General features: G+C 42.5%; 2 protein-coding genes across 2 annotated transcripts; one reads left to right on the forward strand and one right to left on the reverse strand.

The window, feature by feature from the left end:
* Positions 1-477: 477 nt before the first annotated feature.
* Positions 478-1,627, forward strand: LOC109461943 (the record flags this gene model as incomplete). The annotated part of the gene is made up of 2 exons (XM_019758422.1): positions 478-513; positions 1,152-1,627. Coding segments are annotated over 2 exons (510 nt in total), but the record flags the coding sequence as incomplete, so codon positions are not given.
* Positions 1,628-3,636: 2,009 nt separating this feature from the next.
* LOC109462022 (aromatic-L-amino-acid decarboxylase-like) lies at positions 3,637-12,738 on the reverse strand. Its single transcript, XM_019758512.1, has 14 exons — positions 12,622-12,738; positions 11,697-11,790; positions 10,708-10,821; positions 9,727-9,846; positions 8,439-8,573; positions 7,672-7,815; positions 7,385-7,451; positions 6,802-6,896; positions 6,555-6,622; positions 5,899-5,969; positions 5,403-5,422; positions 4,829-4,927; positions 4,439-4,540; positions 3,637-4,113 (listed from the first exon to the last, which is right to left on the reverse strand). Exons 1-14 carry the CDS (start codon positions 12,726-12,728, stop codon positions 3,898-3,900), a joined length of 1,452 nt encoding a protein of 483 aa, XP_019614071.1. The 5' UTR covers positions 12,729-12,738; the 3' UTR covers positions 3,637-3,897.

Below are 12,738 nucleotides of genomic sequence, written 5' to 3' on the forward strand. Positions count from 1 at the left end.
TGTTCAAGTGCTGTTCACGTGCTATTTACGTTATGTTCACGTGCTGTTCACGTGCTATTTTCCCAGGCATGGCGGTGAACGGGGTGCCGATCTACAGCCCTTACGTCACGGACAGCTGCTATGACGCGGGTCTGCTGTACCAGGCGGGAGGGTTTGACCTCTGCAGCGGTCACGTGGACCCTCCGAGGAACTACCACTACCACGTGACGCCCAACTGTCTGCTAAACCAATCACAGGTCAGTACCACGCCCAACAGTCTGCTCAACCAATCACAGGTCAGTACCACTCCTACGTCACGCCCAACTGTCTGCTAAACCAATCACAGGTCAGTACCACGCCCAACAGTCTGCTCAACCAATCACAGGTCAGTACCACTCCTACGTCACGCCAAACTGTCTGCTAAACCAATCACAGGTCAGTACCACTATCACGTCACGCCAAACTCTCTGCTCAACCAATCACAGGTCAGTACCACTATACGTCATACCCAACTGTCTGCTCAACCAATCACAGGTCAGCACCACTACCACGTCACGCCCGTCTGCTTAACCAATCACAGGTCAGTGCCACTATCGCGTCACGCCCAACTCCCTGCTCAACCAATCACAGGTCAGTACCACTATCGCGTCACGCCCAACTGTCCGCTCAATCAATCACAGGTCAGTACAGTACCACTACAACGTAGGACTACATTAGGGGAGATAAGAAATACACACACTGTGTTTTAATATGAAAATGAGTGTTACCTGCAATAAGCCTTTGACAAGATTTTACAAGTAAAGCTAAACTATTAACCAACCGTAATAACACAGATATTGATCTGAGATTGTAGTGAACGAAGTTAGGCTTGTGGAGAAAACAGAAATCTTCGGGGGAGGGGGGCGGTTACAGTCTTGTAGTCGTTCTCAAACTTCTCACGTCTTTGCCGGTTTCTCGCGTACAGAGAAGACAACACCCCTCAAAAAGTCAAGAAGAAATGGGCAATCCAACAGGTGTCATAATACTACTTCTCCATACTAACGAGTAACGTAGGACCTGAATCGCTACTATGTAACTGTTAGATGTTTTGATGAATAATAACATCTCGTTTAGAAAAGACCACTCGTAACTGCTCTTGAAAAAACGTAGCTAACCTGTTCCCGCTGTTTCAGGTCCCGTCTGACATCGTTGGCGTCGCCTTTGACGGGTTCCCCATATATGGTCCGCGGACAGAGGACGGCGTGACCTTGACCTCCGCTGACCTGGACGAGTGTCATGGCCGCCTGGTGGACGGCAGGTACCGGTATCACGTGACTGCGGACTTCCCGTACTTTCTGGGCTGTTTCAAGGGCGTCGTCATGGACGTCAAGGTTAAAATGGCCGACTGTAAATGTGACGGTCCCGTCAACCCTTGCAATCCACCGCAGAGGAACGCGAACGACCTGGTCAGTGCAGACGGCAGCCAAGCGCAACGACAGTACAGGTTGCAGATTGACGACGGAAAAATCGTCTGCAGGTCGGTCGGTGACGTCATCCCTTCGCCCTCTCCCGCCTCAGCAAGGAACTGCAAAATATCGTCTGCAATGTCGTCCGTTGTCATGGTAACGGGGCTGGCTCTCGGGACGATGTCTCTGCTGCAGCGATGATACGGAAACACGGGGTTCGAAAATATTCGAGATGCAACGACTTGACTCAGTCTGTCTCGTATAGTTTGACAAAGGCTAGCCTTGTTTAGGTTTGGGAGTTTTCTGAACATTGCATCATCTAAAACCTAAAAAGGTAGACCAGCTGAGAAAGCGCAGTGCAGCCCAACGATGACCCATGGGACAAAAAGCTTCTAGAGTTTCTCAACATCTATTGCACACTGGCAATAGGCATTCTAATCATCTCGTGAACATCATGCACTACTGCGAGCAAACAATAGGGGGCGCAGTTGCACGGGTGAGACCACATCCACTGTCCAAGTGAGATGAGTAACACACACAATCAGGTAGAGTCTCCAAACAAGTGTAGGCACAGCAATAGAAAAGAGGAATTTCCAGAAGTCAAATTATGCTGGACAGCAACTCAGTTGTGTGAAATCTTCAACGCAGTCAAACCTTAGCCTCCATAGCATGCCAAAAACCTGGGGTTTTGGGGTTCTTCAGGGTCTTTGGGAGCTTTTGTGCTATTTTCTGATTGCATATAGACAACATAGTCGGCCTGGTTGAATTACCCCCGTTTAGAACTGGGCTAATCAGAAAACAGCCGAAGACCACCAAACCCCCAGTTCTATAAGCCTGCTACGGAGGCTACTCAAACCTGAGTGTCTAAAATGTGTAGCTCACTCAAGGCACTTGGAGAGAATGGTCGCAGTACACAGGTGGTCGCTATAGACAGGTTCATGATATCATGCTTGGGTCAATATGAGAATCTAATGTTGGACCTCCAACAGGTGATCGCCATGTTGAAGTGCAGAAATAGTTACTAGTACAGGTTTTACTGTATGTTGTAGGACATTGACTTTTGACACATGAACGCCACTCGGTGTTGCAGCATGTTGCCACATGTACAATCTTATAGCATTGCTACAAAACAAGAACTACTGTGTAAAAATGTAAATACACTTAGTTTATCAATAGTAATAGCACAACAAATTAGAAAAAGGTTAACACATGTACCAAACACAGGAATTTCAGACTTTATTTCTTTTCCTTGCTTAGTTTCATCATGTTTCTTCAGATTTTATTTCTGTTAACACTATATGAAGGAATATCCGTAAAATCAACAAGTGACAATTGCAATGATCAGGCTTAAATGACAACAGTTACAAACATACAAAAATGTAAATTAGCATCAAATAAAATAAACTCATTTTGAACTAATACGTACACGCATTGATACATCATCACAGCAGAACTACATTGTATAATCTCAGAATCATGTCTAATATCATAGATTTAATAGTTAACAACATGATCACTTTGTTACAAATTAGCTGCACAATTTGTTACATTCACATCTCAGCAACATTGTGACACACTGCATAATTTGTTACATTTATTTTTTAATACTGAAAAATTATTTGATACCATACATGTATACATGTATCAATCTCATTGTGACAAACATAAATACTGCAACTTTCTTGAAAATCACTCAAGTGGAAGATTTGATACATTTTGATCTTATTACATAAATAAACACAGTTCATCTGTTTAAAAATTCAACATCATTACAATTTATTACTGTCTTCATTAAGTTAAGATTCCACCTGCAAAGTAACTTGTAACCTGCTTGACTGCCTCATGTCTTACTAATTTGGCACACATCATATTGTTAAGACATAAATCCTAGCCTTAAAGTATTTACTTCCATGGCTGCTCAAGTTACCCTGTGCATAACAGAAACATGTGCATAACTGAACCTAAATCAAAACATATCTATGAACATAAATTGAAGAATAACACTGAACATAGATTAAAACATTTCACTGAACATAAATTAAAACATGTCACTGAACATAAATTAAAAACTATCACTGAACATGAATTAAATACATATGACTGAACATAAATTAAAACATTTTACTGAAGATGAATTAAACATATCACTGAACATAGATTAAATTAAAACATATCACTAAACAAAAAAATGAATTAAAACATTTCACTGGATATAAATTAAAACATATCCCTGAACATAGATTAAATTAAAACATTTTACTGAAGATAAAATTAAAAGTCTTCAGGTATACCTGAGTTTGATTCCTTTATTCCTTTAGAACTAGTATCAAATTTGTGAAATGATTTCTAACATGGCCACAGTAGAATCTCTCTCTAATATATTTTGATACGGGACCTTCGGTTAGCTCTGGTGAATTTAATCCTTCCTTGTACATCATTCTCTAGTTTTGGTAAATACTGACAGAAGAGGTATCTACTCAGCCATGTTCTGGCTGTTTTGTCCCTCTAAAACCTCTCCGGCCAGCTGGCTGATGATGTCCCAGGCGTAGGTCACGTCTCCAGACTCGGTCGTGGCGGCACAGACGGCAAACCGCAGGAAGTACGTCCCTCTCACCTGCGACGGCACCAGGTGGATCTTCTTTCCCTCGTTAACCTGCTTAAGTAGCTGCTCGTTAAGCTCGTTAGAACCCTGCAGGTGATCAAAGTAGAAAGCTATTCCAATGAAAGTTCATCGTAAAATGTTGAACTTCCAACACAAGGTTACACAGGGATCAAATTTTCAACGACCACTGTCGCCTTCATCAGGATGATTAATAAACCTGAATAATATGAATAAGGTCACGTGTCTGTAGCCGTAACTCTCGCAAGAGTATGATTGGAAGGGATTGGTCACTAATTATGCTGACATGGTTGGCAAGTTTCAGGCTTTCAACAAGAAAACATCATACACTGAGATACTTGAAAATCTTACAGAATCCTGAATGTCTTAAGGAAAGTTTCTCCAAGACGCCCACCTTAAGTCGGAAGCAGACCAGCCCCATGACCACCTTAGCCGTCACCTCAAACCGATCGTCGCTCCTTACAAGAACCTCGAACTCCTTAGCCAGCCCGACTTGCTGAGGGGAGGACCAGAGAAAGGAATGTGAACATCTTGGTACAAGGGACTACAAGGTACTGTAAAGTTCAAGGTCTTTATAGGTTACTATCTGTGTCAAATTGTTTCCTCTCATTCACATATCATTCAAAGGTTTGTGCTTATAAACCTGCCTTTCTGACAACTCTCCAGTGTCACTGACGAAAGGTAGTGGATGCTACCTGAAATGTCTGACTGTTTCCAAAATCATGTCCGGTTGCTCGAGTAACTGGTTTTTGGTGGATCTTGTAGATGTTGTCTTACGTCTCACCTTCCTAATCTGCTCCTGGAGACCTTTGACCCCGAACATGCGTAACACGAACCAGAGTTTGAGCGAGCGGAACCGGCGACCCAGCGGGATCTGCCAGTGCTGCAAAGTCAAAGGTCAACATCAAGGTCACACGGACATTCAAGGCAAAGTATGAAAAACAAGACAGTACAACAAAGTCCAGTCACATTCCTGACTTATCACTTTTATTGCATTTACCTTTGCTGAAGAAAAATATTGTTTTTGCTCAGTTTCTTCTTGTTCTCCAAACAAATGAAGTCAATGACCTGAACCAGACGTCTGTCACCATGGCAACTAGTACTGTAGCAGCATTGGGTTACATTCTGTAGCAGGACAGAGCTAGAGTGTCTGCTCACCATATACATTGTATACGAATGTGTTTGACTAAGAATAAACAGAGCAGTAGTTTTTTGGGACAGACCACGTGAAGGTAAACATTATGCATTTGCTAGTTTCAACAATTGCCTACTTGCACAGCAGAAAGGCAGAGGAAACAGTTAGACTAAAGATGTACGGGTTAAGGGAAAGGAACTCATGATAGTTTAGCTGTGCTCACCCGATAATCCGTCACCAAACCTTCAGCACCAAGGAGAGAGAAGACCACGGGTTAGAGACACTAGTTATAGACAAGAGGAAGTGTCACTTGTGATACAAGTACAGTATAATAACCATTTACACCAGCTCTATATGTACACATCCAGGACGCATGTAATTGTGTTTACATGTTTATGATTTGTTATTATGTAATGTGCCTAAAGAGCGCAATTCAGCATCTGCATATTAGCGAATGAAGTTGCCATGTGTTTTTGTGTAAAATGAACAAAGTCAATAAACACAATAAATTATATATATGATTACTAAGTGTACAAAAAAAAGGACCATAAAATCGCAGAATCCCAACACTTGAGAGTAACACATCCCTGACCATCTGGGTTAGATACACCAGTTATATAGGAGCTGTCAGTTTTGCACTGGTTTACTGTCTTATAATACAACTGTTGTATAAAAATGATCATTCAGAAGTCAGAAGACACAAACAGAACCAGCCTGACCTTGGTTGTCGTGTTTGAGGTAGAGCGGGTCCAAGTTAAAGGCGTCCACAATGTCTGCTCGCTTTCGAATCCTGCAAAAAACAGAACATGGATAAGAGCTAGTGCGATTTTTTTTATTTCAAAAAAATGACATTTATATGGCTGTTGACAATAGACAAAGTAAGACTCTGAGGTATTACTGAGAAACAGCACTGATCTTCCGTTTATCTAATACTCGTGGGGTTGTGTGGCGCAACAGCAGCGTGCGCGACTCGGAATCAAGAGGTCCCGGGTTCAAGTCCTGACATGCCACTGATCTTGTGCCCTTGGGAAAGGCACTTTACACGACTTTCCCCACTAAACTCAAGTGAAAATGAGTTTCTATGTGTGGGACACAACACCGGAAACAGCTGCCTCTGTTCCGCGTGTATTGCACTGTTGCAATTTCAATAAATCAAATCAAATATCTAATACTCATACCTACCAGGTGGTAAAATTCAAAGGGGGTTAGAGGTGAAAAGGTTAAGGATAGGGGTCAGAGTTCATGACTCACCACGTGGCTGAGCAGTCAAAGTTCACATGGAGTTAGAGGTTGAAGGTTAGGGGTGAATAATCGTGTCAGAGTTCAAGTTGGGGTTAGAGTTTAAAGGTTAGGGGTTAGGACTGATGTCACTCACCACATGGCTGAGCAGTCAAAGTTCACCCTCATCCACTTGTGGGGGTTAAAGTTGAACGAATCTGCAAACTGGGGAAAGTAAAGAAATATTTTTATCTTATGATAAAAACTTCATCAATAAGATTACTTATAAATGTCTAAGAACCAGGGAAATGACCTGTCTGAGGGAGGAAATTTATACATATGAAGGAAAACCTTATCAAGAAGATTACTTATGGATGTCTAAGGACCAGAAACATGACACTGACCTCGACCCCGTCCAGCAGGGGTCGGTACTCGGGACAGATGAAGGCACTGCCGGCGTACGCCGCATCAACGTGCAGCCACATGACCTCCGCACGACCTGGGGCAAAGGTCACACAACGGTTCTTCTTCTTCTTCGTTACTGCCCAGCACTACAGAGTAGTATTATTGGCAGTCGTTACGCAATATTGTTAGTAACAATTGTGCCCGGTACATGAAAAACAAGGGGAAAAACAAGGATGACTGAGAAAGGAACATAAGACAACTGATTTTGTGTGTGCTAAAGACAGGACAAGTGCATTAGTGCGTTAGTAATATTTACATATATACAAGACATGATGGGGTGACTCCGCGGTTAGTTCACAGTATTACATGTACAGTCAAGGGTGGGGCTGATGCTAGTGTTAGGTGCTACCAGTTACAACAAACCCCTCCAACACAGGATAATGTATGTTTTAGAAAAAGCCAGCCATTTCTTGGTTTCAATCTATTTTAGGTTTCCTTTCAGTAATAGAAAAAAAGCTGCATTTGTTACCATCCTTACTCTTAAATAATATAAAACACAGCCAGAGAAGTGCCAGTACTTACAGACGGGTCCGAGCTCCTGTAAGTTGTCGAAGGCACAGGAGGGCGTGGTCCCCAGCGTAGCAACCACCTAGCAACCACAGGTACATAAGATCAGGGGAATGGGTTAGATGTGTGACTATAAAATATAAATTCATTCTTTTTTTCCTTTTATTTACTTCAATTTTTCACCTCAAAACAAGGCTCATATGAACCACTTAGTGTTTGGGTTACATTACGGTCAGCATCTTTTTTAATCAGAGAACCACAAAATCAAGTTATTTGTCCTAGAAAATCATTTCCCAGCTCACAAAGAAAGGCATCAGTCCCTGAGCTCTGTCCTCCTGTAGGGCCGCCTGCAGTACCGGACCGGTCAGCGCGAGGTCCTCGCTGCTCTGTAACTTCCTGCACCTGACAGCACCCAACATGGCCGCCCGCTCTACGGAGGAATGGGCCTGGGAGGGGGGTATGGAATTCATCAATTCTCTAGGGAATATGTTTTACTATCATGCTGATGTTTATGCAACATAGTAAGAGTAATCTATTTTCTTTAGTGAAATATTCAGAAGGTGACAACTTTGAGCATTTTACATGCAAAAATTTGTCAGATATCTACTAATCTTTTACTTTGCAATTCAGGAAATTGTTTAAAAAAATTAATCAAACACACTGAAAAAGATAGCTGCTTAAATGAGTAGCTGCTTAACTGTGCATTTTGGTTTTCAAATTATGGTTCGTATAATGTTATAAGAATTACTAAATAAATGCCAGGACATCAAGAAAAAAGCAAACTTGAATAGCAAAGTTCTTTGATCACAACCATTTTTTTTTCCCGAGCCGACGTTTCGATGACCGTCTGTCATCTTCATCAGGGCAATTCTGACTGGTTTGCTGTACACTGACACTAGATGTTACTTGGTGCACAGCAAACCAGTCAGAATTGCCCTGACAAAGATGACAGACGGTCATCGAAACGTCAGCTCGTGAAAAATAAATAGTTGTGAGAAAAGAACTTTGCTATTCATTCGTTTACCAACCTGATGAAATTATTTACAGGAAAAAGCAAACTTGTCTTCACCTGATCAGAAGTGTACATGATGAGTTTGCTCATGATGTCATGATCAGACATGTCCGGATATTCAGTTTTAAATTTCTGCACAGCTTTGGAGCGAGCGGCAAGCAGGGCTACTAGGGTTGCTTCACTAGCTGTACCCTATGAACAATAATAACAACAACAATAATAATAACATCATGAAAGGTCATCTGTGTTGGTAGTTACATGTTTAAAGTTAAAACTTTTGTTCCAACACAAAAAAATTCTCTCACCTAGAGCTTTCGACCAGTCACTCTGGTCTTCCTCAGTAGACTGACCCTTAAGCGTGACGGGGGCCGACATCGTCTACCAGATACCAGACACCAGTGTTAATGTCGCACTTCAAAGAAGCCATGTGACAAGCTTCACTGGGTCAGTCTACTGAGGAAGACCAGAGTGACTGGTCGAAAGCTCTAGGTGAGAGAATTTTTTTGTGTTGGAACAAAAGTTTCCAAACAACAATAGCAAAACAACAACAGTTTTAACTTCTGCCCAGCCTTGAAGCTGGCAGCAAGAAGGGCGACCCAGGTGGCTTGGCCGTGTGGGACAAATAACAACAACAACTAAACAACGATTATGACAATAACGTTACATGAGAAAAATTTTCAGATGGTGCACTGTCCTTGGTGCTGATTTGCTACCTAGTCTGAGAATCCTATTGGCTGGCTTAAATGCTGCCATTTTACTAAATGACTGTCCTGTGGGGGCTGATTGGCTGACAGAATTTTTGTAGCCTGGTTTGAACACTGTCGGTCCTTGGTGCTGATTGGCTATCTGGAAGGAATATGATTGGCTCTTTTGAATGATGTTCTGGGTGCTGATTGGCTGACAGAATTTTTGTACCTGGTTTGAACACTGTCGGTCCTTGGTGCTGATTGGCTATTCAGCAGGAATAATGATTTGGTTTGAATACTATACTTGGTGCTGATTGGTTATCCAGAAGAAATATGATTGGCTGTTTTGAATGATGTTCTTGGTGCTGATTGGCTATGTGACAGAATTTTTGTAGCCTGTTCTGAGAACTCTCTGTCCTTGGTGCTGATTGGTTATCTAGCAGGAAAATGATTTGGTTTGAATGTTGTCCTTGGTGCTGATTGGCTATCTAGCAGGAATATGATTTGGTATGAATGATGTCCTTGGTGCTGATTGGCTATTGAAGCATGCTGAAATTTCATATTACCCATCAAACCTATTACACTGAAATGTGTAACAATCAACATCTCTTCAACACATGGAGTAAATCTTGAGTAACCCGCATGACCTTGAGACTGACCTGTATGACTCCGCCCCCCTCCCCTGATGTTCCGGCCAGGAAGCACTCTGGCAGCTGCAGCATCTTCCCCAGCCAGTCCAGCACAACTGTCTCCAACTCTGTACAGGCAGGGCTGGAGGCCTGGGGGGGAGGGCACATTCAATGTCACAGCACACAGTATTCATGGGTCTATGACACAGGTATAGAAAGTAGTACAGCAAATATTCTTGAAGGCTGGGTAGAAAGCCTGATAAAAGCGTTAGCCAGATGTAACGCTATATTAAATTGTGCTGTGTGGTGTAGAAATGTATGGGGTTTGAGACTGTCTATGAATTGTCAGGGTTTTGCAGTTCGTGTATAAATGCGCCGTATTACGCAACTGGCTTTCCGGGTGAGTCGGCTGCAGTTCAGGTCACGTCCGTAGAGGGCGATTTCAAGGTGTACGTTACGAGCAGATACGCTGACAGGATTTTCTAGATATTTTGTAGTTTGTACCTTCGTGAGGGTTAATAAGTGCTGTACTCAGCAGTGTGAGGGTTAATAAGTGTGGGGGTTAATAAGTGTGAGGGTTATACGTACCCAAGAGAAGCCTATACAGCTGATAGCCCCAGACAGCATGTCCCCTAGCATGGCTGGGTAGCAGTGTGAGGTTAATAAGTGTGAGGGTTAATAAGTGTGAGGGTTATACGTACCCAAGAGAAGCCGATACAGCCGATAGCCCCAGACAACATGTCCCCTAGCATGGCTGGGTAGCAGTGTGAGGGTTAATAAGTGTGAGGGTTAATAAGTGTGAGGGTTATACGTACCCAAGAGAAGCCGATACAGCCGATAGCCCCAGACAACATGTCCGCTAGCGTGGCTGGGTAGCAGTGTGAGGGTTAATAAGTGTGAGGGTTATACGTACCCAAGAGAAGCCTATACAGCCAATAGCCCCAGACAGCATGTCCCCTAGCATGGCTGGGTAGCAGTGTGAGGGTTAATAAGTGTGAGGGTTATACGTACCCAAGAGAAGCCTATACAGCCAATAGCCCCAGACAGCATGTCCCCCAGCATGGCTGGGTAGGAGTTCCCAGTGGGGAAGTACGCATGGAAGTGTGGACTGTGCCAAAATGTCACCTGCAGGGGGGAGATTTAGTGTTTCAGTCAGCTTGCAGAAAAATATTGCAATAGGACACCATGTTTAGAGTTAAAACCTTTGATCCAACAGTCAACTCTGGTCATCCTCAGTAGACTGACCCAGTCAGGCTTGTAACAGTTACTCTAAACATGTAACTACCAACACAAATGAACTTTCATGATAGTACTAGAACATAACATCCATTTATTCATGTTGATCATATTCAAGCCATAGAACCCATAATTATGTAAATGTTAAAACAATTTATGATTGATGTAATATTAGATTCTGTATAGTTTGGCCATCTAAGTTGGTCATAGTTTTAATGCCATATACAAACATTGTTTTGTAATTGCTAAAACCACAAATATTAACCCTGACAGCCCAACAAAGGTCCTTCTATGTTGCTAATGGGACATAATGGCCCCCTGTGTTATCATGATAATACCATTCAAATGATTATAATGAGCTCTCATTCAAACAGCACTATCAGCTATAATCACAAATCACATGCTCCTGCTATAGCAACATGTTCTCATATATGGTAGACATAAGGGCACGGATTTTGATGCAATATTTGACCACTTTGTTTTCAAAACACAATCACAAATTGAAGGCAAGAATAACACAAAAGTCAGGAACTTGACAAAGCTTTAAAGATCTGTACAAGCATTTATATATAGTTACTAAAAAAAACATGACACTAGTATCATGCTTCACTGAATCATAGTGAATGTGAAATCCATGCAGGAAAACTAGCAGTGGGTAATTAGATAAAGTCTCACCTTTCATGAGGATGACTAACAAGAACACAAAGATCTATGTTAAGAACAATAACAACAACAACAATAGCAACCAGATTATCCAAACCCACCCCCGGCATGATGACACGCTCGATGTCTGCCTGTACAGCCTCCCAGCTCTCAGGGTCCTGTGGAGCACAGTCTGGTATCATCTCTCGTAGGTACCTGGGGTGGAAACATGAATGCACAGTGGATAACATACCACTATACCATCTGACTGTACAATTATTAACTCAAATGCAGTGTTTTTGTGTTTTCATGTTCTATTCCTGGACCAGTACCTGTATGTAGTATTGTAATAACAGTGTTTCTTCTTGTATCCATAAAATGTAACATCAATGCAATTCTGGAGCACTAGATATGCTATGTTGATTGCTTTTAATGAAATTAAAAATTTAATTGAAAGAATAATTGATGAATGAATGAGTTAATGATTCAATGGTTGATTAGAAGAATACCCTGCCTGAAAGGGAATGTTCAAATGAAAGCCTGAATGAGTAAAACAAAGACTGATGAATACTTGACTGACAGACAGATTGACTGGATACCCTGGTTTGATGCCAATTAATAGATTGATTCGATTGATTGATTGATAGACAGATTGATTGATGGATTGATTGATTGATGGATGGATTGATTGATTGATTGACACCCACCCTGGCTTGACACTGGGAAACACGGGTCTGTCCTGGATCCCCTCCATGACTGACAGACAGACAGACAGACAGACAGACAGACTGACACCCACCCTGGCTTGACGCTGGAAAACACAGTTCTGTCCTGGATCCCCTCCATGACTGACAGACAGACAGACAGACAGACACCCACCCTGGCTTGACGCTGGGAAACACGGGTCTGTCATGTATGCCCTCCATGACTGACAGACAGACAGACAGACTGACACCCACCCTGGCTTGACGCTGGGAAACACAGGTCTGTCATGTATGCCCTCCATGACAGACAGACAGACAGACAGACAGATTGACTGACACCCACCCCGGCTTGACATTGGGAAACACAGGTCTGTCATGTATCCCCTCCATGAAGTCTGCGATGAAATCCACCATCTCCTTCCCCTGCCGCCGGAACTCTGCATGGTCCATCGCAGGGGGG

The sequence above is a fragment of the Branchiostoma belcheri genome, unplaced genomic scaffold (assembly GCF_001625305.1).
Source record: "Branchiostoma belcheri isolate BF01 breed outbred unplaced genomic scaffold, Haploidv18h27 scaffold98, whole genome shotgun sequence".
Classification (NCBI taxonomy): Eukaryota; Metazoa; Chordata; class Leptocardii; order Amphioxiformes; family Branchiostomatidae; genus Branchiostoma; species Branchiostoma belcheri.

What these genes read in the sequence shown, in the direction of transcription:
- LOC109462022 (XM_019758512.1), bottom strand. Translation starts at nt 12,728, where the DNA reads ATGGACCATGCAGAGTTCCGGCGGCAGGGGAAGGAGATGGTGGATTTC. An exon ending in AGGGGGGCGGAGTCATACAG is followed by an intron (nt 8,574 to 9,726) that starts GTCAGTCTCAAG and finishes TATTGTTCATAG; the next exon opens with GGTACAGCTAGTGAAGCAAC. An exon ending in CCTCAAACACGACAACCAAG is followed by an intron (nt 5,423 to 5,898) that starts GTCAGGCTGGTT and finishes TTGGTGCTGAAG; the next exon opens with GTTTGGTGACGGATTATCGG.